Source organism: Xiphophorus couchianus, chromosome 15, assembly GCF_001444195.1.
Source record: "Xiphophorus couchianus chromosome 15, X_couchianus-1.0, whole genome shotgun sequence".
NCBI lineage: Eukaryota > Metazoa > Chordata > Actinopteri > Cyprinodontiformes > Poeciliidae > Xiphophorus > Xiphophorus couchianus.
Window position 1 is genome coordinate 21,902,083 of NC_040242.1, and position 26,453 is coordinate 21,928,535.

Consider the following 26,453-nt stretch of genomic DNA (forward strand, 5'->3'; position numbering starts at 1 on the left):
ATTTGAATGAATGAATGAATTTGAATTGAACTGATTGCCACACTTTGTCTACCAAATCAGTTACAGTAAGCTGAAGATACCATATTGTTTCTCTCTAATCCGCTCACAGATATGAAGGTAGAGACATTAAAAAAACTGAAATAAGACGCCAAGATGATTTTTTTTAATCTCCTGTCAAGGAATAACCCTGGTACGCTTCCAGGAGCTGCACACATTTATCCAGCATTTATTACACCACACAAGGAAGTGTTCGTTCACATAAAATCCCTTAGGCTTGTCAGGAACTGATCCCAGATCAGGAAGTAGAGGCAATTTTTTTCTCTTCCTCCTGTGAGCAATAAGGGCAGCTTCACACACACCGGCAGCGTTTGTCAGAACGGCTGGCAGGCAGGAGCAGCTCACACACACACGGCAGCCGGGACACAGGAGGGATCCACCTGGAGCGGGTAAGTCCACTAACAGATCCGGCTTCGGCTGGGTGACAGCGCTGCTCTGGTGGAGACATTGCTCTGCTGTTTCTGTGAGGAATCTCGACTGGTTAGAGCGTGTCATGTCACGTCTCAGACAAACACAGAGAGGGAGGTAAAGTGTTAGGGGTCAGACTGTGGTCCGAGCTGAAAGCTGCCTCACAAAGGGCACACACACACACACACACACACACACACACACACACACACACACACACACACACACACACACACACACACACACACACCGTTGGTAGAGTGAGACAAACAGGAGTTAAACAGACAGAGTGTGAAGCGAAGGCAAAGGATGTGGTTAGGTGCACTTTGTAGCAACAGTGTGCAAGCACAGAGAAGGAAATGGCAGATAAAAACAGAAAACTGGTCTTTTTAGACAGCCGTCTGTAATGTCTGATTGGAGCTTTTTCCTCATTCTTTAGACGTCAGGCTACCTTGTTTATCAACGAGGCTGGACAATGATTGAAAGCTCCAAAGAATGACTGTCATCTGCTGTTCTCTGGCTGTTTCTCTTAAAGGCTCACCCTTCAGGTCCGACTTCAGGTATGACATACGGGTTTGTGTTTTCAGGTGAGGCCGTGCCGTCTCAGGGGCAGGAAAGCTGAAGGCTGCGGGCTGAGTCACCCAGCAGTGTGCTGCCGCTCTGGGTGGGAGCCTTAGGGAGTTCCCGGGGCGTGATAACAACACTGGGGGCTTGAAAGCCTCGCCGTCCATTCACGCTGTTTCCATTCATTCATGTTTTTGGTGGCTGTTTTCAGTGAGTCAGGAGGTAAAATTAGACCAGAGTTCACAGCGGACCCCTTTGCTTCCTTTCTCCGGCCGCGAGGGGCTTTCTTCGCTCAGCATGACGTCAGCCGGTTTTGGCGCTTGCGTTCAGAGTCATGAGGCTGCGGCAACCAGAGCAGATTCTATCTCCGCGCATGCGACCACAATCTGATTGTCTGAAAACCCCGTAGAAACCACAGATGTGCTTCCTGTGTTTTCAGTGACAGAGCTCCTCTGTCTGCACCCACAATCTTTGACACCTGTCAACTGTTCCAAAACACAGGCTGTTGCCTTGGAGACCGGCGTCGGCCAGAATAAGGAGGTGAGACGAGGGATTCCCAAAGACAGACAGACCTGAGAAAGACAGCAGCTAGGAGCGATGGACCGCCAGCAGCACGCCAAAGTGGAACGCTTTCTCAAGTTGGGATACGCTCACACCGACATCCTCAGGGTGCTGGAGAGCCTGCACCACGACGCCCAGACCAACGACATCCTGGAGGAGCTCATCAAGACCTGCCACACTCGCAGCACCAGCGTACCCAACAGTCCCAAGCTGGTGCCCAGAGGCTGCAGCCCCAGCCCCGGCCCCAGCAAGGCCAGGACCGGCCCTGACAGAGAGTCGAACACAGGCTTCAGACCCGTGGTTATAGACGGCAGCAACGTGGCCATGAGGTGAGTCAGCAACACTTATCTGTCACTAGAAACACTTATCTTGAGTTTCACTGAGTGTGTGGAGGAAGACACAGCAGCAGTTGGGCTATTTAAACCCACTTTGCTGAGAAAGTTTAACTTTATAGCTTAAAACTATTTGTTTTCTCTGCAACATTGATACAGAGAGGTTCTCTGTGAAACTAAAGAGGTTCTAGGTATTTACTGTAGAAAATGCTGGTGCTTTATTGCCTATTTAGTGCTGTATTACCTAATCTACAGGGTTGCGTCACATAGCTGATGATGATGAAGTACTGATTAAGCATATAATCTCTAAGATAAATCGTGTTGACCAGACTGCAGTTAATGTGCTCTGAACATTAAAGCGATTCTACCAGAACAGAAAGCAGGATCATTCCCAGAACTCACTTATTCTCACATAAATAGTCCCGTCTTATTCTCAAGCCAAGCAAAGGTTTATCAGCACCGGAAAGCATGTTTTTCTTCCTTTACTTCCTGGAAAAATTGTTTCTTGCCTGGCGATGCGCATATGCAGAGCAGCAGTTTGTGTCTACTAGTGTCAGTAGACATTATCCTACATTATCACTCAGAAACATTAGTTTGAACATTTCGGTGGATCTTTTTTGGTCATCCTTAACGTTACTTGGTGTGGTTTTAGTTCAGGCTTGTGATCGGAGAACACTTCCTCTTTGCAGATGATGTGTCACTCTGGGTTGTGCTTGAGAAGCAGCTTGACATGTTGTTGGTTTCTGCTCGCTGTTCACCTGAAATGTTTGTTCGGGTTTTAGATTTTCCATTATTCTGAGAACAACAATGTTGTTACGCAGTTAATGCTCTGTAAATAGAAACGTGTGGATGAACACTACAAGTTACTCAGCTTTAAATCTCATCTTTAAATCTGATCAGCTCCTGTTCTAGTAAATAATTCTAGACTCAAAACAGATTCTGTGAAATCACACACACACAAAAAAAGAATTATTGTTTTTGACACTACAATCATTTTAGAATGAAAGATGCAATTTTCTACTAATCCTTCTCTTTCTCAGAAAAATGTCAAAATTTGTTGTGGTCTCCTCCTATTTGTGTGAACACAGTATTGTACATGGAGCCAAGAAGGAGGGAGTCGCACATTCATGCTAGAACCATCACAGAATGTGCAACACAATGAGAATTAATGACATGATTGCGTGGCTGGTATATTTTCACGACCCACATTAATGGATCAGGAAGTTCTAAATTAAAACAGACGGCTTAGTAAGAAGAATGGCGGAAACGTTATGAATTTAAACTAGAAGATAAAGGAGGGATGTTTTTACAACACATGTTCCTGTAAGGACATGGAATGAGTCCAAAGAGGAAGAAAGCCGAACTATTTACTCTGACGTTTTTCCCAGGTAAAGCAGAGAGAGGTTTATGCCACCTCACGGATGTTAGATACTCCTTCAGTTATTCCAAATAACTGAGTCGTCACCCAGAAAGACCCGAATGGCAAGAAGAGTTCCTTTGAATCGGGTAACTTATCAGAAACTAAAAAAGGTCTTTGGCTCAAACCTTAAAGAAAAGTCACATCTTCCAGTTCCCATGATGCAACACGGTTCAAATTGCAGTTGAGTCTTACTTGTTAAACGCCAACTTGTTTTCAGTCTCAGTCCCACCCTCAGTAGTAACTTGCATCTGACTTTCTCAGACTTTTGTCATGCTCACCCACGAATCTGCAGAAGCAATCAGCACAACTCACTCGTACCTCACAGACACATCTGTAATTAAAACGATGTGAATGTTTGTAGGCAAAAGTTTTCCCACTGGAAAAGAATGCCTTGAGCTAATGCTCAAAAACATACATTTTATTGTTTGCTCTTTTAAAAAAAATATACATACATGAAAATGTTTTAGATTTCCGTAAGATGCTTTTAAAGTTACGGCAGTTGAATCAGCCTCGTCATTAAAACAACTAACAGTACGAGAATTGAAAATTAAAAGGCAAACCTGAGCTAACTGTAATGAAGCTAGAACCTCAAACTGTTGCACTAAAAGCTTTCTAAAAGTTTTAGTGCAACAACTAGAAAGCTTTCTAGATTGAAAGTTAAAATCTTTTAACTTTCAAGTTAAAAGCTTTCTAACGTGAAAGCTTTTAAGTTCCATATTTAGAATCGTATCTAATCAAATTATTATAGCTTCCCTGCTGGGAACCAATGAGGAAAAGATGCTAATAATAGCATGTTTGTCAATGTAGCATTTAAAACAATAATTTCCCAAAACTCTGAGAATGCCACACCAGAACTAAATGTATAAATAGTACAGGAAGTAATTTGAAACAAAAACCACAAAGACAGGAGGCAGAACAAGTTATGTTTTAGCTAGCATCTTTGCTAATCTAAGTTCCTTCTTCCTCCAAAAACGCTACAAAACAATTATCATGCAGCTTAAAATGAAATTCCAAGTATTGCGAAGGAGAAAGTTAGTTTAGCCGCAGTAATTTAGCCAGAAGATGTCATAAATGTGGCACTGACTACCAAAATCCAGTTCTTTATAAAGTTACTGAATTTGGATCGATACTGATGGAACCTAATGACTAGATCTCTATCATACATTCATCTTACACAATTCTGATGGAATCGAAGGAGGGAAGAGCAATGAGACATTTTAATACCGACAGGAAGCAGAGTTAAGAAACTATCAGGATTTTTAATAAAGTGCTAGAAGCCAAAGTGGTTTAAAGAAACAGACTATCAGGTAACTCATCTGGATGAGCCACAAGTAGCTTGTGTCAGTCATTATCTTTTTACCTGTTGTATGGAAAGCGGCTCACCACTTCCTGCTTATGGAAAAAAGGGAAACTCCCACTCGCACACACATGTGAACAGATACCCATGAGCACGTTTGCAGACACAAAATGATCTAGTTTACCTGCTCAGTAGTCGGCGCTTGGTAACGCTTCTGTCACTGAGGTTCAAGAGTCAAGGTGTTAAACTGTTAAAAACTGAACGACTCCCCCTGTGTTGTTGCAAACCTTTGCAACGATTTTAGGATTTTCACTATGACTAAATAAAGTGCATATGTGTTGCTGTTCTGGGTAAATATTATCAGGTAGCAATAATATATAATAAAACTACAACATCAATCAATGTGAATTATTTATTTTCCCTTTAAAAATACCCTTCAGAATTTGTTTTCCCAAATGTCAAGAACTTTAAATCAAGACAAGACAAATTCCATCCATTTATTATGAGTTTGTATCTGACATGATGATTGTTACGAAATGTTTTATTCACAATTATACTAGTATGGGGAAGTAAATGTCTTTAAAAACACAGGCATGTTGTCAGTTGTAAAAGGCACCACCGTTGAATCAGCCAACAGTTTTAGTTCTCATAGGTCAGCAGCACTCAGTTAGAGAAAGAACATATGAAAAGTTTCAGTTCTGCATCTGGTGACCCAGTCATGAGAGTGGACAGAACTCTGAAGCACATGTCTTACAACACCATCAGCTTCCTGAGAGTGGGAGAGGAGGTGTGTGGGTGTGTGTGCGTGTGTGACTAACGTATAAGGAAATGCAAAAGCAGAAGTAGATTTCTTTTTGTTGACACTGGCTTTTGTCTCCGTAGCCATGGTGACAAGAAGGTGTTTTCGTGCCAAGGCCTCCAGCTGGCGGTGAACTGGTTTTGGGACAAAGGGCTGCGTCACATCACCGTGTTTGTGCCCCTGTGGAGGAAGGAGCAACCGCGGCCTGAGGCGCCCATCACAGGTAAGACCACCTGAATGCGCTGCAGTCACACTGAGAGGGAAATGCCACTGTCCATTTTAGAAATCCCTGCCAGGTGACTGGAGGGTTTAGTATCGTGGCTCTGCTGTGCAGGATGAAACACTTTGACTTGTGTGAACTCGGCAGGTTTAGGGCAGTGGTTACTGTGCTGCAGATGCGCCTCATAGCACACATCTGCAGTAAAGTTCTTCATAAGAACCAGTGGGTTGCATTAGTGGCCCTTGTTGACGTCCCCTGGTTGTCTGAATCAAGCTGAGTGACCGATGCTTGACTACAGAGTGACCTTTTAGTTTGCACGCAGACCTCAGACCTCAGTCAGGCAGGGTTTTTTTTTTTTTTTCGACTGTTGCGTGGATCTCAGAGACTTGTTGTTTTCCTTTTTGAAAAGACAAATTACACTTAGAACCAACATCTGATGCTACAGTCAAAAGGGAGATTTCTACCTATCTAGAGTAGAACAATTCAAGAACCTTGGTGACTTGATTTATGAGTGAGGGGACAATAGATCTTCCAGTCATCTTCAGATAAGTGGAAGACAATGAATGGATGAAAGTATGGATGGACTTCTATAAATACTTCTGATAAGATTTATCAAAAGTATTAATGATACTTAATTATCTAATGAGAAAAATGTACTTTTTAACTCCTAGTCCTTTCTGCCTGTAAACATCGACATGTCCATTGTCTGTACCCGTTGGTTCTCACAGGGCCACAGGTGCTCATCTTTAGTTGTCATTGGGCAAGAGGCGGGGTACACACTGGACAGGTCACCAGTCCATCATAGGGAAACACAGGACACACACAATCACATCTAAGGTCAATTTAGAGAAACCAGTTAACCTGACAGTCATGTTTTCGGACTCAGGGAAGATGTTGCAAACTTCTTACCCATCTAAAGGGGCACTTACCGTCCTGATGGGGATTTACTCATGTATGCAGATGTCTGAACCTCTAGATGAGAGCCAAGCTAAAGGTCTCAAGACATCAACCTGAAACTCTGACGCACATGATTCGAAACTCAAAACTTGTGAAATTACAAAAACAACTTGTTTTGTACAGTTTTCTTTTTTTGGTATTATTGTTCGACACGAGTGGAAACCAGTGCACTTTCATGGTGAACTGCCACATCAAAGCAATCGATGGAGCTTACTGGAAAGGAGGCAGAGCAAGGTGATTCATTTGCATAATAGAACAGTCGAAGTCTTTTTGCTCATTTAGCATGTTGAGGCAGCGGCAACTTTAGCAAGAAATTGAAGTTAGACAAATCAAGGAAGTAAGTTGTACAATCTTTGGAACTGTCAAGGCATGCAATATGCCACTGAGGCATATAACTGATTAGTGCGGGTAAATTCCCATCCTGCCATCCTTTGTGTTGCATTCATCCCGTTTGGCAGCTGCAGCCGGTCAAAGCGCCCTCAGCGACTTCCACTGAACTTTAGTGACTGAAGTGAAGCAGGATAAAAACTCCATGCAGAACGAGGAAGTGGCTGCACCTAAATGATATTCAGTATGTTGTTTGTGTTGGATCATCCCTACAAACCTAAACTTGTTCCAGGAAAGTGCTCATCAGGAGCTTACAAAGAAGCAGTGCAGGAGGTAACTCTACACCTTTGATATTTTCTGCTCTGACAGTCGCTGTCTAAACAAGCAGTGAAGGGCCGTGTGAACAGCCAGGTTTAGGCCTCCTGCTTCAGAGAATCTAATGTACAGCAGGTGCTTAAACATGTGAACACTAGCTCAAATCTAGCAACCAAATATGACAGCTGCAACATGAAGAAACAGCAATATTACCAAATATTGTGGGAAGGCCAAAATATCAAACTTTAACCATTTACACAGGCAGCTCCAGAAATAATTAGCTGGTTGCTAATGTTTTCAGTGTAGCCTCTGTTTCATGCCAGAACAAATTCTGTAGAAACCTCAAAGTGATCTTGTCGATTCGTGGAAAATGTTGATGTCTATCTTCCTGTGTGAATACATGATAAGCCTGTCTTCACTCCATTGCAATTGTCGTTCTCTACCATTAGGATTTTTAAAATCTACTTTTAAAAAAGTTGGAATAACTGACTTAGAAGGGCCTTTTGTAATGGTCAAGATAAGAAAGGCAAGAAAATTCTTTCAAATACATCTCAGCTGCTGAGATGGCATAAAACATCGTTCAAACACTACGAAGGGTTTAAGTCTAAAACATCTGGAGCAGAAAGAGCAGCCAGAGTCCTCATCCAAACCTGGTCTGATCATCAACCGGGTTATGGTTATAGTAACTGCTTTGGTACTTAAATATAAAGAGGTTCTTTACCAAAGAGCAGATTTGCAAACAGCTCCATCGTTGTACTAAATTGCATTGTCTTGTGTCCCATAGATCAACATATTCTCCATGAACTGGAGCGGAGAAAGATCCTGGTGTACACACCGTCCCGCTGTGTCAACGGCAAGAGGGTGGTGTGTTATGATGACCGCTACATCATCAAGCTGGCAGTTGAATATGACGGAATCATTGTGTCCAACGACAACTACCGTGACCTGCAGACGGAGAATCCCCAGTGGAAAAAGTTTATTGAGGAGAGACTCCTAATGTACACATTTGCCAACGACAAGTAAGGCTTCCTCAGTTGTCCCAACTGCCTGCCTTGGGTTCGGGTTCTTCTTCCCCAGCAGCCACTGACCTTATTTTATCCGTGTGGTGCTGTGCAGGTTCATGCCTCCGGATGATCCCCTGGGTAGAAACGGTCCCACCATTGATGACTTCCTCAGGAAGAAGCCATGGACACAGGACAACAAGCAGCAGCACTGTCCATATGGTAAGTTCCCATCACTTTATTAATAATCACTCATTCTGCCCCATGGGTCAGGAGCAAAATAGAAACCAATACTGTAGCAAGCAGCAAAAATAGATGATACGTGTGATCAACATCTTAGAAGTTAATCATTCATGTAGAAAGTTGTTAGTTTCACCAATGTTGGATGGAACATTTCTAATGAGCAAAAATGTTCACTCTCCAGGGATGCATGGAGACAAAACGCCCTCACATGTTTCCACTCAGACTTCATCATAACCTTTCACAGCAAACGGGACAAAAACCAAAGAGCCAGTTAAAGCATCAACTTTCATTTAGCTTGTACCACAAGTTAGACCTGCAGAGACAGACAACCGCCTGCAAGCTAGCAGCTAACTGCATCCCTGCATCTGTAAACATGCAGAGGGAGTTTATTCTACCTAGACATAAGTTCTAACAAGTGGGCAAATAAAAGCTAATACTTTTTTCTCTGCCTAACAGATCATACTGTCAAATATTAAGGTTGTGGAGATGTGTTCATCTAAACTGAAAATAGAAAATATTGAGACTAAACCTGGAGGGTCTTCATAGTAAATAGAAAACCTTTTCTAGCTTTTTAGCAAACACCTCATTTGAGAAACATATTTTTAAGTACACCATCTGGACAATTTGAAACAGAACCGTTAGAAAACATGAGCCTTTTTGATTTGTGCAATGAACATAAAAACAAAACAGAAAAGAAAAATTTACTTAGTAATCTAACAGAGAATGTCCTCTTGTTATTTTAAAGTTGAAATTTTTATACACCAGTTAACAGAAAGGTCTATAGCGCCTTCAGAGGTTGGAATTCCAAGTGGGAAAAATAGGGGTTTCCTACGAACCCTGAACTCAAAATCCAATATGGCTGATGGTCAGGAATTCATTTATTTAGTCCTTCAGTGAACATGGTGCTGTTGTGCTTGAAAATCCAAAATGCATTATTAGCTTGTAACGCTAGGAGTTGTTTTCCTGTTCACTGACGTTTGAACTTCTGACTGGAAAACAACTAACTTTGGCTTAATGTGTCTGAAAATTCAAGTTTCAAATTCTGAGTAATAGAACCCTGGAACTGAAGGATGAGGACAAGTTTGAGATTTCTTTTTTGTTTATCAGAGACAGTAGCGATGGCGGCACGCTGTGTATTTTCTCTGTGGAGCTCAAAATAAACAGATTTCCCTGTTTGTTTGGTTTTCCAGGAAAGAAATGTACTTATGGGATAAAGTGCAAGTTCTACCATCCAGAGAGGGTGAACCAGTCACAGCTGGCTGTAGCAGATGAACTGAGGGCTCTGGCACATCAACCTGAACACAGATACACTCCACCCACCCCTCCCTACGGAAGCAGAGACGACCTGACTCACAGCGACCCCGCCATCTGTTACAGGGAGAGCAGCAACCTGAGAAGCCAGCTAAACAAAAGTCCTCTTTTTTACCAGTACTCCAGCTCCGATGCAGACGAGGCCTTCAGCTCCATGGGTAGCTCCATGTCCAGGCTCAGCATCCAGGACCTGCCCTACAGCCTGGAGCCCCCTCTGACCAGCTACAGCAGTGGCAGAGGCAGCTACCAAATGTCCGGCTCGTACGCCAGGAACAGCCTGAGGCTTTCACCCAATGGACACAGTTACTACCCTCCACAGAATGGCTCTATGCCCTGTGAGAGTCACATGTACAGCCAGTGCAGGTGTGGCCACCAGAACCCGGCCAACCATCACCACCACCACCAGCAGCAGCAGCAGCAGCAGCGCCAGCCGGCGTGGAGCTCCTGCCCCGCTGTGCCTGCACACAGCGGGGCAGACATGCAGTACCAGCATAGCCACAGCCTGTCCAGAGACCCCTGGGTGCAGCAGCCCAGCGCCCCCATTAGCCAGAGCAGAAGCGTGTCCAGTGAGCAGAGGAACGGCCTGCGGAGTCAGCTGAGCACGCTCTTCCCTCAGAGCATGGTGGAGCAGGTCCTGAACGCCAACCCCCACGTCTCAGACACGCTGGAACTGATCGGACTCATCCAGAGCTACAGGACCAGCAACATGTCCTTCTAGGCTGCCAAACCTCTATTGGTGCCTTCAAACTGAGCCCACACTGGAGTTCTCATTCTGGAAATAGTGAAACCAAAGTGAACATTTCCATCCATTTTCCAACACCCTTGTCCGTTAGTGGGGTCAGGAGGTGCTGGTGTCCATCTCCAGCTAAGGTTCCGGGCGAGAGGCGGGGTCACCCTGGACAGGTCACCAGTCTGTCGCAGGTGAACATTTCCTCAAGAGAAATTTTATTTGTTATGAAATGTGTCACACGCATTATTTTAAGCATTAAGAAGGAAGTTGGTCTGATAAAACTAAAATGTCAGCTATTCCTTTATCCTATTACAGAAGTGCAATGCACTTAGCTCCATTCCAGCTACTTATTGTAGCGCTGACAAATGTTTATTAAAGCAACATGTGTTGTTTTTTCATGTTGCCTCAAAATGAGGAACACTAAAGACTGTACTTTTGTAAAGACTGTCCCGATATTAACTGTGAAACATTGTGGTTTTGTTGCACATTTTGAATAAAAACTTTGTTAAGAAGTCGGGGTTTGGTTTATGTGTTGAGTGTGCCAATTACTTTATGACGAAGAGTGGCGCCTCCTGGTGGCCGTAGCGGCATAGCCCTTTAAAAGGGAGAGACAGCAGGCTTAACTCGTGGCACCTGCAGCCTGCAGCTATCGCGGCACTTCCGGTGACAGCTGCCATAAAGTACCACGGGCTGCAGAGATCCACGGCCCAGCAGCACAGGATGCCAGACCAGCTACAGCTTAATAACGGCAACTTCTTGCTTCTTTGACGCTTTTGTGTCAGACTGAAAATGTGTTATTTTATTTTCAACATACTTACATACGTCCGCACGCGTGTTTGCGCAGCTATCTTTGCGGGAACTTTCCATTTACTTCCATTCATTTCTACAGCCTAACCCTACCTATTACATGCCTAAACCCAACCAAAACTTAATTCACACCTTAGTCCTAAATCTGACCCCTGAATAAATTTATTAATAAATTATTTTGTTTTAAAAAAGAAAGAAAGAAAACACCGTTGGATCTAGCACAGCCATGCTACGGAGCCCCCTAGGGGAGATGGGAGAAAATGTCTTTTGCATTTCCTCTTAATTGGTGAGTTCCCTCACAATAAGCAAATACTCCGTGGTCTGTTTTGGATACAGTCACAAATTTCAATTTAAAATTTCTAATATATACACATTTAAAGAGCCAAGGTGAAAACTCTTTGGTGCAAAAAAAAACCTGATTGAAAATCGAGTTATTTTCTGCGGAAGTGTGTTGTTTTTACAAAACTGAGTGCTATCGCGTTATAATTATATTATACAAACATGATAATGTATTGCATAAATGTAATATTCATATTGTACGAACGTAATAATTATATTGTATAAACGTGATCATTTCATATTCAGAAGGTATTATGCTTGTAGTGCAGGCCTAATGAAGGCTATGGCTAACGGGAGTTGATCATGTTCATGCATGGGCTACAATATTGAGAGGTACAGTACTGATGCTGCTTTGCATTATGATTGAAGTCAGTAATAGTTTGCACCAGTGACGTGCGATCATGATAAAATAATTTATATCGCTATTTTCACCCTGTAGTTTGTACTATAAAGCTCCTATTTTTCATTTAGCTTAACCAATTCTGATTATGGTATTTTTTCTTCAAAATCGTTGAATTTTCCCATTCAAATCCTCGGAAGCGCAGCTGGTGAGGCAGCAGCGGGATGAGCCTCACCTGGGATTGATCAACCTCTAACTTCACTGGCTGCCATTCAATGAGGAGGATGTTCCTCCTGTCTGTACGGCACCAATAAAATGTCTAAAAAACATTTAATGTATGAACAGATTTTACTAAATGTAGCTTATGTATATAATGTACAGTGTTTTTGTCACCAACTGTAACGTGTTTCGTGTGCTGAGCAGCGATCAGAAACAGCAGAGAACAGATTCAAGGTGAGGCAGGCAGTTCTCTTGCCTCATGGCAGGGGGCGCTCATGATCCCAGACATTGTGACTCCACAACTGCAGAGTAAGAGACAGTAACAGCGAGCCAGAAATACAGTAAAGTCAAGTGCAGCGATATAGTTATAGTTTTCTCCTAATAATCGCAAAAACCACAACCTAAAACCACATTACTGCAACAGACTGAATGTCCTGCTCTTTGTTTGGGAAATATTTGAGTGTTTTTTGTGTGGCGTTGTTGTCAGAATGACCAGGACCATATTGCAGTTTCCAAACTTCTGCCTCACAGTTCAGGCCCCCCATGAGACGGAGGCCCAATTTTAATCCTAAATTACAAAGTAATGTTTCTTTTAAGCTATATTTGATATACACAGTATTTTTTAAATAACTGAAATGAACAGTTATTGATTGTGCGTTAAAATGGCACTGTGTGGCCAGCAAACATAATACTGCCCCTTTAAAAGATTAAATGTTCCAATAAACCCATAAGACAACATTGCATAATGACTTTAAATTGAAAGCCTAACAAAGCTGTCCAGTTGTTATTGTGATTTCAGGTTTCTCAGTAAACTCACTCAACATGTGGTAAAGTGCCTTGCCCAAGGGCACATCAGCACGTACAGAGATCGGTGAAGACTTTCCCACCGAATTACACAACAGGAATTCTTAATGTGATACAGAATGACGTTTCATTAATTCACTCCAGAAAATCTCATACAGATACGCCATCTATAAATTGATATAATTCTGATTATTATTGTGATTGATATACTCAGAATATTGCATAAAAACATTTATACAGAATTGCTGTGGCCCACATCGTCTTCACTTCCACCAAGGGAAAAAGCTGATTGAAGCCAAATGTTGCATCTTTCTGCTGACAAGTTTTATGAATCTGAATTAATTTTCATGTCATTGTGAACAAAAAGACGCACAACGAAACTGTGAAGCTGCTGATGTCATTTTACCTGCTTTAATGATGCTGCCATTAAAGCAGGCTTCTTCAACAACAGCAGGCCAACAGGACACAAAGTACAGTACACCAACTCACCATGTCCCAGCTTGATAAATGCCATCTGGGGAAAATTAATGTACAGTATTTGTTTTTGGTTTATTATTTCTCAGTCTGTCCAGATCAGGAAAAATAAAATAAAAATAAAAATCTAATTTCATCCTGTTGCAAACTTTGTAATTATACCTGCGAACTCTACGGTCTTTAACATGGTTTGGACTCAGAATAAAAAAAGCCACAGAAATGAAATCTTTACATTCTATGTAAGTATATCTCTATGGAAATATTATAAGCACATCATTGAATGCACTACAGAACTCATTCCTCATGTGGCATTCAGATGATACAATGCCCAACTTGACTGTCCTTAATCTAAGTTTTCTCTGGACTCATGTATTTATTTTTTTGTATATTTTATTTATATGGAAATATATTTCCATGTGCACTCTTATTTTATTATGTGTTTTATACATTTATTTCAAATTTAGTTACTTAAATCACTGATAAAATATATATTTTAATATACATTTTAAATTGCTTATGGTTATATTTGTGTTCACCAATATTGAAAACTTTGGCTGGAATATCTGTAATTTCCCCATGGCGATCAATACAGCATATTTTAGTAAAGAACCAGAGGAGGATGAAGGCTCACTGCTACAATACTTAGAAACAAGAAGATATTTTAATAATGACATTTCTGAGTAGGGATTTGTTCTAACAAGTTTATACTTCTATCCACTCCTTTATCATACTGTTATTCTTATTTCTACTTTATAACAGTCAATAAACACTGAAATACAAATGTTAATTAAATTCATTCCATTAATTCCTTTTTATGTTTCAAATTGAACTTATATGATTTTCTAATTTCCTGAAAAACAGAACTTTTGGTTTTCATTAGCTGGAACCACAGTCAAAAAGTGACTTCAATTGCTGAACAGTAATTGAGCTCTACTGCCATCTAGTGGGAAGAGCATTCTGAAGGCACGCCAACAACATTCAGAATAGATTTTTTTTTATTTTTACAAATAACTTATCTGTTACAAAGACAGTTTTCCCAGCTAAAATAAAAATAAAAAAAACTTTAGATATCCAAATGACTTTTTCTTCCATTTAATAAAACATGAATGAACTGCCTCTTCACACCAAGGTGCAGGTAACGCTGAAAACTGTATTCTCTCAGTTGGAAAAAGGAAGAACAAAGATGTAAGTGCTAAAGAGACAATAATTCATCTTCTACTTTTAAATGGGATTACATAATACTAAGAATTTGGTGTAAAAAAATGGCACTTGAAATTTAACTGAGGAGATTGTCAATATAAATTCATAAGGCACTAATGCAAGGCACCAGCTCACAAATAAGGAAAAACTCAAAAGTAACTAGTTCAAGGTTACGATATCTTAAATCACATTGAGTAAACTTTAGACGCTCCCTCTTAGATAAAAAGGTTAAGAGGATAAAATGAGCCAATAAAAATAAGGGAATACACAGTGGACAATCATGTGCTTACATTGTGTGTGGGGGTGTTTTTGTGTGTGTGGGGGGGTTCTGTCTATGTAACAATTCTAACCTGTTTATAAGGCACAAGGGTCACAGAGGGGTCATTGAAACAGAGGAAAGACGTTTTAATTCAACACCAGTTGGTTGAAACCAGAAGCTCCACTCAGACTCATGTCTGCTTGGGAACTTCAGAGCTTTTCCAGGATCTCCTCTAAATCAATCCTGGTGTGTTACAAAATGAGTCTCTTCGCACTGAGGTGTAGTTTATCCCCAAACATCAATCCTACATTCCAGTTGTCAGATAGGATGGCAGTTTGTCATTTTCTTTCTTTTTTTTTAACCCAGCTCTTGTACCCCAACCCCAGAAAGTCTCTAATATGTCCTGAAGAACAAAAACAAAAATAACAACAAAAAGAACTCCTCCTCCGTCGCCTTACGTCAACAGATCGTACACGGGAAACTCAGCAAATACACAAGCGATGAACGAACCAACCGACACATGTAGCTTCGTGATGACTGTGAGGGTTTTTACCGGCACCGCTCGTCTCCTTTTGCAAAATGTCCGCTCCCACACAAATCAAGTAGAAAGCTTAAACTTGGAGCATGGTGCTTGTCTGTTTAAGGAAAACAGAAATAAAATAGTTGATAAAGTCTATAAAGCTATAATTACAGGAAATACACGTGATTCATAGTGTGAGGAAAAAAGGTTTGAAAGCACATTCTACAAATTATGTACAGCAAGGAGCTCGAGGAGAGCTTCTGCTTCAATGTACTGTACATAAAGCATGCAACTTGTTTTTCATCGAGTCGTGACTACGTAGACAGAACGGGGGTGCTGGACAGACATTAATAAGCATGGAAACATGGCAGCAACAGTGGCTGTTTGCCCTTTGGCATCCTCTAGAAACGGCAAACCAACGTTCAAGTCCACAAGTGGATTTCCTTCGGCGGCTGAGCTCAGTTCCATCACCAGGTCAGGCCGTCACGGAGGAAGAAATAATTCAGATTTACGATCAGGAAAAGGCACAGCGGCACCTGGAGTGTTTGTGCGAGTGTGTGCCGTCACTGCGGGGCCACGCTCATAATACTGTGAGTGGAAGCAGCGAAGCGTTTCCCAACGAGACACAGTCCCGGTCTCTAAGGCGAGGTATCATCCCACTGTTGGGAACCAACAGGAGCTGTATACGCTGTCCAGTCAGGCCTTCGGTGGACAGCTTTACACCTACCTCAGAGAACAGGAAAGACGATTAATAGCTGAGAAGAAAAGGCTGCGCGGTTTTCACCGCCGCAGCCCGCCGTCCGTTTTTCTCTTTCGCCGCAAAAGGAGAACTCAAAAAGTCTGGTCTACTGCAGCCTGTGAGACGTCAGGGTGTGCGGAGGCAGGGCGCGGCGCCCCGTTGGCTCAGAAGTGCCGCGGGAAGTCGCACTGTTCACAGCGGTTGAGGGCGGGATGGTTGAGGAAGGTGCAGGCTGTGCAGTTCCAATGGGTGCCCTCATCCTCCTCTGGATCTGTGCTTGGCTTCACAATTTTACTTCCTGGGTCTGAGAGCAAAGGGAAAGGAAAGGAGGTCAACAACACCACTGAAAATTCTAGTGTGCATTTGGGCCAAACTGCCACTTGAGTACTTTTGGGTTGAACATATTTACAGACTAAGCTTTTGTTTTGTATGTATGTATATTTTGTACCGTTTTAGCTTAGTTACCACTCTAAATGTTTTTCAGCAAATTACCTTTTTAAAGTTGGTGTACTCCAGTTAATAATTAGTCTACTACTAAATTAGTTAATATTTATTTCAATAATCGATTAATCATGAAATTTGATTAATCGTTGCAGTCCTTGTCCAGTTGGGGTCTGATTTTCCCAGAGAACCTCCTGCTACATGTCTGCTGTGTCCCTGTAGCAAACTGCAAACTAGACTTCTTCTGGCTTTCTTTTTGCCTATCTTCTATAAAAGTTCAGTTTTGGTGGGTTTGATACAAACAGTGGTCCTGTCAACAGTTTTCAGAAAGACGTATATGTGGAAAAGTCAGGGTAAGTTCAAGGTGGATATCCTGAGTTTTTGGTTTCAGAAATCCACATAGGCATTATCCTGAGTCAGCTTACTCTGTCTACAAATCCAGAGTCTGTCTCAGACATGACAAGAGGAACATGTCAGAAATAGCCTAGTAGACTGTGGAACACTAATCTTCAGCAGAATTATCCACCAGGAGAGATACGTAGATCGGACCACGACTGGATGTCTCTGGATTAAGATATTTTGAAAAGTTACCGCCATTTATCTCAGTAAAATTACACCCTGCACGTTTTTGTTGGAAATTAAACAAAAGTGTCGAGAATATAACTGGAGTTCTCTGTCAAATCACACTCACACATTGACTTGGTCTCTGCCAAGATAAAACTCACTACTTTATAGCAGCAATAGAATTACTTTTTGTTCTAAAATATGTTATGATATTCTCCTTATGCAGGTACTAGCATTTCTAATTCCTTCTGTGAGAAATGTGCACTTTGAGGCTTCTCATTTCCTCCCGTTGCCATGGTGAATCGCAGTATCTGCCATCCATTGATGAGGGCTTCTCACTTATAATTGAGTTACTCTATTCTAAATTTTCAGTTCTGAAACTGAAAATCTTATCACACAGCTGAGTAGGTTTACTCAGAGTATCTGCCTTCTATTCAGGGTTTGTTAAGCCTGCGTTCAGCCCTCAGTAGGTCTGCCGTTAGTCCGTCCTGTCTTCATGTTCAGAAGAAGGTTGTGTTCCAACTCAGCTGCTTTAATCTTCTTGTGTGCCATCGTCTTGGTCTTTATATGTTTTGTTCTCTAATTATGGCACTTCCTAAGGAAAATGGTTGCACCAAACTTTTTCATTCAACCTTAAATAAAGGCTAAGTAAAAAATAAAATGAAATTTAAAAAAATGGGGGTATTAAAATACATGGGTCTGAATAAAGTACAGCTCTCAGATTTTTATTTGTAAATGATACTGAAAACTATGGACAATTTTCATTCTATTTCAGAGTCCTGAGCTTATTAGTTAGTCTATTACATAAGATGCCAATAACAAAACATAAGGGGTATAAATTCTTCAGCAAAGCACTGTACAAGCAAACATGAATGATGAAAAAACAAATATTAGTAGGCCTGTCACAATAAGCAGTAAAGCAATTAATTGCATGATAAATTAAAACGAGCTCAATAATTTCTATTTGCATGATTTATTGTTTTTCTCTTTTCTCTCTTCCTATCAAAAACTGGATGATAAAAGTCTTCAGTCTGATGCTTTGGTCTCAAGTAGGGGTGCACCGATTTATTGGTGGCGATTTCCTTAATTTTGAGAGATTGGTGATCGACCGATCCTTGCATATGAAGCCGACCTTATCCCCTGATCTAATCTACCTCAGCCAACATCTAAAAATCAGAAACTGTTTTTCTTCTTCTGCTCTGCCTTTAGAAAGGTTTGACTGACCTGTCCACCAGGTCATGTCTGCATGTTTTGTAGTTAACAATAGTCACCCCACTGTTGCCAACTCAGCCACTTTCTTACAAGATTTAGCAACATTTCAGGCAAACAAATTGGTATTGACCAACATCGGAATCTGTAGATCACGTTTTTTAAACACTGGTAAATGGCGATCGTCCAAAAAAAAAAAATAGCAATCAGTGCGGCCTTAGTCTCAACCAAGCCTTTTATGGACAATTTTGTTCACAGAGACCTCATAATTCATTTGGTTTGTTTTGTAAATTCAAAATGTCTTCCAGTTCCAGTGTTAAATGTTCGTTAGAATTGAAAGTTTATTGATCTTTGAGAACATGTTCTTGCATTATTACAAGGAAATTTGTCTCAAAAGAGCAATATTACTCTTTTGAGTAGAAGTTTACCGCAATAACTCCTGGGACAATTTTTCGTTCAGCAAAATTTGTTATTATGACAGGCCTATATATGAGCACACATAAATGTGACTTTTGCTGAAAAAACAAGGGAGTTCATGCAAACAGAAGCAGTTGCAACAAGATGCCAGCAATGAAGAGAATGCATCCAGGAATCTCCTTACCAACAGATGAAGTACCTTTGGGTTTGGGTGGGACAGGACCAAGGAATCCAATGTTGTCATAAAAATTATGGATTACACTTGGATTTAAGTGTGGTCCTGCACACAGATGGAAACAGAATGGAAGCAACAACGTTGGCGCATCAGTGCCGTATCAAAACTTTAAAATCAGTTTTGATTCGCTTTGTATTGGAGGCTCTTTGTGTTCAAACAGACGTCATCAATAAAACATTTATGAGAGAGCAAGACCCAACATCCTTCCTTGCCGTGTGGAAACTGCTGGCCCTGCGGCGGCTCAGCCTGGGGGGCTGGGGGGGAGTATTGGAGGGGGCTGTAAATCTCTCGTTACCCAGCAGCAGCAGGATGCAATTCAGGAAGAGCTGGTAGCTAACAGCGCTGAGTGCAAAGAAAACGCAAGCAGGCTGCTGCTGCACTGCTTTCTCTAATAACTTACTGTTTAATGAACAACAAACAGGCCAAAAACTCACTTTAAAGACAAAAATTTATATTTATATTCATTGAGCAGAACATCCGGAGTATTATGCAGGAGACAGAAGTGGATACATACCATTTGTTTGAAGGAGATCAATTTCTTTGCTGAGACAGTCGATGTCGATCTGCAGCGTTCTGTTTTTGCATCGCAGATTCTTCATTTCATCGATCTGAAGGAACAAACAGAGAAAGAATCTCAAACCTAAACCAATATCTCAACGTCCTGGGCAAAGTCTCCAACTACCCAGAGCTTTCTACAACTCCAAAAACTCAGCTAATATTTTATCAACTTAATCTAAAGATAGAGTCTATCAATAAAGTGATAAATGATGCCTGTGCTTATATGTGTTGCACATGAACTGTGAAGCCTACCTGATGTAAATTGTGTGGCCTATCAAGTCTGAGCATACAGTATTATTTTATATGGACCTAAACAGATGCTGTTATCACCATGGATACAGAGATGCCATATAAAAGTTGACCTACGTGGTTTCATCTGTTCTGACAGAGAAATTTCTTGGGAATGTAAACTAGTATTTTATCTCTACTGTTTAAACAGCGTGTGGTGGAGGGTTGCATAACAGGAACACATGATAATATTGGTAAACGTAAAGACAGAGATGTGACTTGTGATAAATATGCATCTCCAGTGTTCTGTTGGATGGATAAATCGTGTGAAAATTTTGAGTCAGCCCACACTTTTCTACGTAGCTGAGAAAATGTCTGAGGCACTTTTATTCAAACTTGTAACCTAGAATCTAAACATGAAGAGGTCAAACCAAAGCAAAGTAGCAAACACCATCTCTGTCATCTTACAGAAGGAATTTGGGAGGCAGAGTTGGATCTCTCCAGCCTTCTCCTGGTCAGGTCATTCTCCATTTCATTCACTTCCTCTTTTAGCTTCTCCAGCTTCTTCTTCTTCATTTCCAACTCGTGCCACAGTCTCTCCATTCGAGCTTTCTGATGGACCAACAGAGCTGAAAGCAGAGAGAAAAACAGCATGTTTTATCAGAGGCAGCAGCTGCAGCAAGCGTCCTGCTTTCTCCAACATGAAGACACGAAACAGAAACATGTGGATAAAACCTCATTAAGAGTGTTTTGTTAAAAGAACTCTGTGGTAAGAAGTTGTTGGCCTTTGAACACGAACTATTGTAGTTAAATAGTTCTGCAGTGATTGTTCTAAAAACCACAGCTGTATCAGGATCCACTCAGGGTTCTTCTACACCTCCCAACTTTCAAAGGAATTGCTGTATCTGTTCATAGATACAGCAATTCCACAGAGTCTCTCTATGGTTGAGAAACCAGGTGTGAAAAGTGTTGTGAATGTGGGGTTGTGTTGAGTAGTTAGAATCAGTAAGCATTTTACCATCAGTACAGAGCAGTCAGTCAAACTAAGAGCTCCATAACACTTTTGGCTTGGAGTGAATTTGGTCTTTAAAATGACTCAAAGTTAAGATCTTTAATCTAGTGGTAACAGTGTTTATGACTGTCTGAATTAAAGGGACAGAGACGTCTGCATGGAGGTGACTCACTACAAACAGCAGGAAGGAAACTGTGGGAACTTCTGTTAAAAAAACAAAACAAACAACCCAAAAACAAATGAAAGTATAAAAAGCATTGACAATGTATTTTGACATTGGTGACATTAATTGTTAACATCAACAGTCCAGTCTGGTCAGGAGTTTGTTGTTGTCTCAGATGAAGCTAATTTTGAATGCTACATTTAAGGGAGGATCTTTTATCTCCTACTGTAAAAAAGAATTTAGCTGTTAAAAGTGGGAGGGGTTCTTTGCAGACGTGAAGTGGTCATTTCTACAGCGCAAACACTGATAGGCTAGTTCTAGCAGCAGAAATCTTACAAAAACTGACAGAAATCGGTGACCACTTCAAAAGGTTGGACAAGCTATAGAACAAGGACCCTTCATCTTTGGGACAGTTTAATATTATGTTTTACTTCATTATTTGTTGTAACCACTGATGTCAGTTTCACATTATTTCAGTAAGCAAAATTATTTTTGTTTTGAGGAGAAGCAGGTTTGGATATGTCGCTAATGTCAGACAGGCTATTCTTCTGATACCCTCGGTTACAACATATAGGTTGTGAAAATAAATAAATAAATTAAAGTCAGATGCCAGAGAAGTAAGCTAGACATATTAAAGAGAAAAAGTCAAATGACGGCAATAATTTTGTCCAATCAGGTGTGGTCCTTGAGAAAACCCTATAAACATTCTTGTCCAATCGTGTTGTGCTTCAGTTTGTTAATCCTGAGAATCAGCTGTGCCTCCTGAGAAATGCCTTCCTTTGGAAATGGCTACTTCAGACATTTTAACAACTTGTTAAAAATCTGATCCAGCTTTAGATTTGAATTGTTGCTATGGTGATTTTAGGAGTTTGTGGCGGTGGGCTGTTACAATATTACCCGAAAGAATCTTTATCCTAACAATTTAATCAAATTCTAGCAATTTCCAACTCTATCTGTACATTTAATGTCAAGATATGTTCAGAAAATAGATTTGGAAACCTCTCTTCCTCTCTTCCCCCATAAAACAAACTCTCCAAAAGATGTCCAAAGAAAAAGCAGAAAAGGCAATCGGAACAATCTGTTTTTCCAAACTGAACCAGTTTAACAGGGAGGCTACATTTCAAACAGGTTTTCACTTGCATATCAGGAAAAAGCGTTGCGCAACACCAAAGATGATATTCTGCTGCCAAACAAAGAGCGATATAATCTTAGTGACTGGTGGTAAAAACATTAGTGTTTAATTAACCGTTATGTGGCAACAGGTGTGTCCGTATCAGGTGGCTTTAAATGGGACTCAGCCAGGCGTAACGCCGCCAATCGATATTCCGTGTCTTGATACAAACGCACATGAAGTGTTAAGTGTGGTAGTCGCCATAGAGCAAAAGCCAAAGCCAGTGACTCACATATGATACAGTCAAAAGTCCAAAAAAGGAAAGAGCAGTGTGCTGCCACATGTTTGACTCACTCCAGGATCTGTAGTTAGGGGCTGACGGGGGCAAACAGAGCGTTTACTGTGGAGGACTCACACTGCAGTCATCACACCAGGCCTTACTTAGAGAGCCACCTTGGCTTTCATCTACCATGTGGAAAAGGTCATGAAGAACATGTCTCCACCACAGTACTGACAGCAAGTATACACTGTACCACTCAAGAAATACTTTTAAAGTCTATGTTTTCATAAGAAACTTTTCTGATTATACACTATATACTTTTTAGCAACTTAAGCTTCGGGGCAAGCGTTTAAGGGGAGTTGGAAAGCACTTAAGAGAGCATAAAAAAAAAGTAGAAGCAATGGAATTATAATTCAAAACTTTTAGACAAAAAAACAACTTTCAGCCTCAACAGTAAAAGACCATTTAAACCAACAGTACCATAGCTAGCTGTTAGGGTAGTTCTCAAAAAAGGTTGGTAAACCAATACAGACAGTGGCCTGCTGTTGCTGGTGGTCATGTTTTACACTTGTTTTATTCTGGATGTTTAAATTAGTGCACACTTAAATAAAACATACATAGTATTCTATTAAACTGTATGGGAGGAGCCAGCTGTTATCTCTGCTGGTGCAGCTGAGCTGCATCATCTCCTTCAGAGATGATTTAATGTTGAAAATAAAAAAAACAATTGTGGGGGAAGTTGGTTGTTAAGTATTTTCCAGGAATATAATGGCATTCTGTGGCACAATTAAGGAACTGTGTTATCCTCAATTGTTATAAAAACTGCAAATATATCAAATAGGTCTTAAAAGAAATTTAACTTCATAATGTTAGGCCTTGAAATTGGACCTCTGTGTCTTTAAAAACTCCTGCTCTTTCTGAAACTTCACCTTCAGGAAGTCATCACAAGGTGGTTCCTCTATTAGCGTTTTTACCAGTGTTGCACTGAGAAGTAGCTCCTATTATGAGCTCAGCGGTTTCACCAGGTGTTTGCTAATTGCTGCTGGCTAGTCTGAAGGAGCTGAGTGGAAGAGTCGAGGCGGTGGGGTGTTCTGTGAGGCAAAAGCTTGCAAACGGCAGCTCTGTGGAGGAGCTGCCCCTCAAAGGTGGAGCTAAGTTCACCCATGTGTTTTTGCGAAGCTGATTGGTTGCCATGGGAGACTGTAAGATTTCTCAAACATGCAAAAAAGGTATGTTTTTGATGAGGGAATTACATTACATCATGATGTAAAGGTAAAAAAATTTTTTTTAAATAATATTACCCCTTTAAAATCTTGCCATGTGTACCAGGCACAACCAAAAAAAAACCCTGGAAAGGAAGCAGCTCAAACATTGAAGGAAAAATTTGCTCCTCAGTTCTAACATTTTATTTTGAACACTTATGAGAGTTATTCAGCCAGGAACTGAGCCAGGGTACAAACATTTTTCTGCAGTGAGACTCAAAGCCACCTCAGCGCCGGAGCGTTGCTCACCTTGTGTGTACGCTGCGTCATCAGAACCCATGCTGAGTCTGCGCGGCTCGCTTGGCCGCTCTCTGTGCAGCGACAGCGGGTCAGACAGATGCAGGGGCTCCGGCTCCACAAAGTGGTGGTCCGACGGCAGGCTGAGGAGGTTGTTGGGCTCAAAGGTCGGGGACACGACCCCAGGGGACACGGCTGGAGGTTTGTTAGGAGACACAGTGATTTTAAAGGTATATTTGGTGTTGGGCTGAGTCACTACCACGCGAGGCGAAGACGCTGTGCCTCCGCCTCCCACAGAGGGCCGACTCTTAGGCGGATGGTGGTGAATGTAGGCGGGGCCCATGCTCACTTGGCCCCCCATGGTCCTGGCCACCGAGGGCCCCTGGATCTGAGGGTTAGCTGAGATGTAGACTGTAGGAGGGTTTCTGCTGCCGCTGTCGTCGCTGGCAGAAATGTAAAACTTGGGCTGGGAGCGCGACCCCAGCGGGGCCACCATGGCCTCCTCAGAGAGGGCACTAGCAGCAGTGGGTGGGCTGGCTGAGAAGTAAACAGTGGGCTGGTTGCGGCTGGAGCCAGGCCCTCCGATGGACTGAGGGGTGCTGGAGACGGTAGAAGAGGAGGAAGAGGACGGGCAGCCAGAGGAGGAAGAGGAAGAGGACCAGGGCCCGCCGCTCGCCCGCAGCACCGCTGTGGCGGAGCTGCTCCGCTGAGGAGATTCAAGTTTGATCTCAATCTGGTTCTTCCGGGGGCCGGTGGAGATGTTCTGGATGTTGTACTGGCTGACGGCAGACAGGGAGGAGGGCAGGGCGGAGGAGGAGGAGGACGGGGGGCAGGACGACATGCTGGAGGATGCCACCACGCCGCTGCTGCAGGGAATGGCAGGTGCCTGAGGGTTGGTGGGGGAACTGATGGGCATGTAGACGTGAGAGGTCCTTGAGGCGTGTGAAGAGGCGTGCTGGGGGGCGGGGCGCGGGCTGGGGGAGGGTGATGGGTGGATCTGGAAGATCTGCTGCTGAGGCTGGGAAGTGGGGCTGTACTGGGCACGGCCACCCGGCTGCTGGCTCTGCCGGCCCGAGCCGGACTGGCTGACGTACGGCCGGATGAAGATGGAGTTGCCCTGAGGGCTGCCCAGGCCCTGCTGGGGCACGCTGTGTATGTGCAAAGAGGCGGGGGTGTTGCGGCCCGTTTGAAGGTTTGGGGCGAGCGTCACCGTGATGGGGTTGAAACGGGGGGCCTGGTGCGGCCCCACGCTCGGCCCTTTGGCTCCCAGTGTGTAGAGCCCCAGGTTCTGCGGGGGCTGCGCCTTACGAGTGGGCTCCATCACGCTGAAGACGTTGAGGGTGGAGGGGACCTGCACCGGGGCGGACTGCGGCTCGTGCTGGAAAAAGTCACTGCTGGGGGCCTGGCCTGTCTGGAGGGGCCCGTCGCTCATGCTGTGGGCCAGGGTCCGGCTGCCATTCATTCTCAGGCCGTCCCGGTCTGGGGCCACATGCACATTCTGAGACTGCAGGCCCAGGTTCAGCTGGGTCATGTGCTTCAAGTTGGGGTCCTCAGAGAAGCTGGGGCTGCCGGAGTCACTGTAAAGGTAGCCTGGACTGACCTGGGACAAGTATTTACAACAGGCGTCCAGATTGTTGTTGCACTGTAGGAAGGAGAGAAGAAGTGAGAAATAAGATGTTAAATAATTGGCCGATTGTAACTGAAGATATTTATTTCCATCTCATAGTTTGTTTCTGGGGGACGAGAGGAGGTTGGTCATGTGGTGTTTGGTCATGTGACAATGATAGTAATGCAGCAAAGGATTGTGGGGAGTTTAACTGAACCAGAGAGAAAGTCATCAGGGTGGTTGTTGTTTTCATGGTGTCAAAAGTGTGGAGAAATATACATAATATAAGTGAATATTGGTAATAACAGCAACATTGATATCAGCGCACCTCTAAATAACTGGCATGCTGTTATATTCCAGGCGTCATGTATTGACTCTGTATAAAGATTATATGTCAGGTCAGTTTGTCAAGTCAAACAGCCACTGTGACTCTGATGGATGTTTTTAGCTACAGATGCTAGAGTTCATTATGTAGAACTCTAGCAGTCAGAGTGGGGACATAATGTCATAATGCAAAAAGAAATAGTCATTAAAATATAAGTTCATTTTTTCACAACTCTAAGCAGTAGTATTGCAATTACAAGTATCGGTGGGATATTGTGCAGCTTTATTCTAAATCCAAACTAAACAAAACACTAGGCACCAAGTGGAGATCAATCCTGATATGAAATCTAAAAAAAACATAATTATATCTTTAGCTTTGGCCTGTCCATGTCCCCCCTGGAGTCCATCCTGCCTTCCCTCTACGTGACATTCAGAGGTAAAGATATGTATGGTTTAGTGATGTAATTTACAACCGACATGAAACACACCACTTGATTAACTGGAATCCATAATGACTGAAAAATAATTCAGCATAATCTGTGTCCCTTGATATATTGTGCTCT

At 42.3% G+C, this 26,453-nt stretch overlaps 2 protein-coding genes across 5 annotated transcripts in view; one reads left to right on the forward strand and one right to left on the reverse strand.

Moving 5' to 3' along the window:
- The first annotated feature begins 254 nt into the window (after positions 1–254).
- Positions 255–11,054, forward strand: LOC114158126 (probable ribonuclease ZC3H12D). 3 transcript variants are annotated; one of them, XM_028039394.1, is made up of 7 exons: positions 255–446; positions 905–1,025; positions 1,531–1,919; positions 5,522–5,661; positions 8,042–8,276; positions 8,374–8,480; positions 9,692–11,054. In XM_028039394.1, exons 3-7 carry the CDS (start codon positions 1,627–1,629, stop codon positions 10,528–10,530), a joined length of 1,614 nt encoding a protein of 537 aa, XP_027895195.1. In that variant the 5' UTR covers positions 255–446; positions 905–1,025; positions 1,531–1,626; the 3' UTR covers positions 10,531–11,054. The 3 variants fall into 3 exon arrangements, with proteins under 3 accessions (XP_027895195.1, XP_027895196.1, XP_027895193.1); XM_028039395.1 differs by lacking the exon at positions 905–1,025 and having other exon boundaries at positions 1,469–1,919; XM_028039392.1 differs by lacking the exon at positions 905–1,025.
- Positions 11,055–14,502: 3,448 nt separating this feature from the next.
- Positions 14,503–26,453, reverse strand: part of tab2 (TGF-beta activated kinase 1 (MAP3K7) binding protein 2) — a 50,629-nt gene continuing 38,678 nt past the window's right edge. The window contains exons 3-7 of one of the 2 annotated variants that reach the window (XM_028039390.1): positions 23,973–25,602; positions 20,364–20,524; positions 19,624–19,717; positions 19,059–19,154; positions 14,503–16,547 (exon numbers count right to left, since the gene is read on the reverse strand). In XM_028039390.1, coding sequence (XP_027895191.1) covers positions 16,408–16,547; positions 19,059–19,154; positions 19,624–19,717; positions 20,364–20,524; positions 23,973–25,602 — 2,121 coding nt within the window. In that variant the 3' untranslated portion in view covers positions 14,503–16,407. The remainder of the gene's footprint in view (positions 16,548–19,058; positions 19,155–19,623; positions 19,718–20,363; positions 20,525–23,972; positions 25,603–26,453) is intronic. The other variant, XM_028039391.1, reaches the window with a different exon arrangement.

What these genes read in the sequence shown, in the direction of transcription:
- LOC114158126 (XM_028039394.1), top strand. Translation starts at nt 1,627, where the DNA reads ATGGACCGCCAGCAGCACGCCAAAGTGGAACGCTTTCTCAAGTTGGGA. An exon ending in GCCTGAGGCGCCCATCACAG is followed by an intron (nt 5,662 to 8,041) that starts GTAAGACCACCT and finishes TGTGTCCCATAG; the next exon opens with ATCAACATATTCTCCATGAA. An exon ending in TACACATTTGCCAACGACAA is followed by an intron (nt 8,277 to 8,373) that starts GTAAGGCTTCCT and finishes GGTGCTGTGCAG; the next exon opens with GTTCATGCCTCCGGATGATC.